This window comes from Terrapene carolina, unplaced genomic scaffold, assembly GCF_002925995.2.
Source record: "Terrapene carolina triunguis isolate 2854851 unplaced genomic scaffold, T_m_triunguis-2.0 Scaffold771, whole genome shotgun sequence".
Classification (NCBI taxonomy): Eukaryota; Metazoa; Chordata; order Testudines; family Emydidae; genus Terrapene; species Terrapene triunguis.
The window spans coordinates 1262294-1264054 of record NW_020665122.1 but is presented as its reverse complement, the minus strand read 5'-3'; the positions used below and the strand labels follow the sequence as shown (position 1 = coordinate 1264054).

At 49.6% G+C, this 1761-nt stretch overlaps 1 protein-coding gene across 1 annotated transcript; it reads left to right on the top strand.

The window, feature by feature from the left end:
* The first annotated feature begins 498 nt into the window (after positions 1-498).
* LOC113408105 (interferon-inducible GTPase 5-like) lies at positions 499-1761 on the top strand. The gene has a single exon (XM_026660428.1). It carries the CDS (start codon positions 499-501, stop codon positions 1759-1761), a length of 1263 nt encoding a protein of 420 aa, XP_026516213.1.

Sequence of the window (1761 nt, the reverse complement as noted above, 5' to 3'; positions counted from 1 at the left end):
GGGGGGGCTGTCTGAGCCCCTCTCCCTGTCCCCCGTGCCTGTGCTGGGTGGGCCTTGGCTTTCACTCCCATCTCCAACACATCCCGAAAAGCAACACATATTCCAGACATCATCAGACTCCCCTCATGGTGACCTCCAGCAGCACATCTGACAGCCCCATAGTCTACTCCTGGGAGAATTCTGTGCCAAAATATTAAAAATATGCACAGCTAGTTAATTATACATGTGTGCCGTAGCACAGAATTCCCCCAGGAGTAATAGTCCGTGCACCGGGGAGGTTAACCTGTATTAACAGTGCTTACGGTTTGTTCAGAGTGGGGATGGGGATGGAAGTTTCAGCACACGTACTGGTGAGGGTGAAACCAGCCCCACGGCTGCAAGTGTATAAGTTGCTACGTGAACAGTTTTATTCTTTTAAGGCTGCATTTACACTAACCAAAACATGCCTTTTCCTTTTCTTGTCTTGGGAAGAGGGAATCTCTTGTAGGTGCCATGGATATGGAGTCCGCCTCAGTGCTCAGGAAGAATATGGAGTTAATCTCAGCTCCCATGGAAGCTCTGGATCTAGGGTTGGACCCAAAGGAACTCTTCAATGTCTCCATAAAGGTGTTTGAGGAGTTCCTGGATCTTTTCAAAGACAAAGAACAGGCTGAAGTGGCTTCTATAGCACAGGCAGAGCTGGAATCGTTCAAATCCACCATCCTCAACATCGCAGTCACGGGGGAGACGGGCGCAGGGAAATCGTCCTTCATCAACGCCCTCCGGGGACTGACTGCTGAGGATGACGGGGCTGCCCCAACTGGGGTGACAGAAACGACGACGAAGCCCACTGTTTATCCCTATCCAAACCACCCCAACGTGAGGCTGTGGGACCTGCCCGGTATTGGCGCCCCAGATTTTCAGCCAAACACGTACCTGAAGCAGGTGAACTTCAAATGCTATGACTTCTTCGTGATCATTGCTTCGGAGCGCTTCAAAGGCATCCACATGGCCCTGGCCCGGGAGATCGAGAGGATGGGGAAGAGGTTCTACTTTGTGCGCTCCAAGGTGGATGAAGACTTGCGCAATGAAGAAAGGGATCACCCTAGAACATTCAGGGAGGAGAGTGTCCTGCAGCGACTCAAGATGGACTGCAGGAAACACCTGCAAAAGGCAGGGATCAGCAACCCAAAGATTTTCCTTCTCTCCAGCTGTGAATTCACCAAGTATGATGCTCCTGTCCTGGTCAAGACTTTGCAGGATGATCTCCAAGGTCTGCAGAGACTTGCCTTTCTGCTCAGTCTGCCAAACCTGTCTGCCGAAATCATAGAGGAGAAGAAAGCTGCCCTGAAGAAGTGGATATGGCGAATATCTCTCACGTCGGCTTTTGTCAATGTCATTCCTATTCCAGGGATCTCTGTTGCTTGTGATATTAGCATCCTGCTAGGATCCATGATTGCCTTCTACAAGTACTTCGGCCTAGATGACGGCTCCTTGGCTAATCTGGCCAGGCAGACTGGGAAACCGATAGCGGAGCTGAAGGCTGTTATCATATCTCCTGAGGCAAAAGAAATAAACAGAGATGTTGTAATCAAACTGCTGCTAAAGACGAGTTTGCCTAAATTAACTGCATATGTACCAGTGCTTGGTCCCATGTTAACTGCGGGAATCTCTTTTTTAACCACCTACTTCATGCTGTTGAGATTTCTCAATGAAGTGGCTGAAGATGCCGAAAGGGTTCGGAAGACCGCTTTGAAGGAAGACGGGAAAAAGCATAAATGA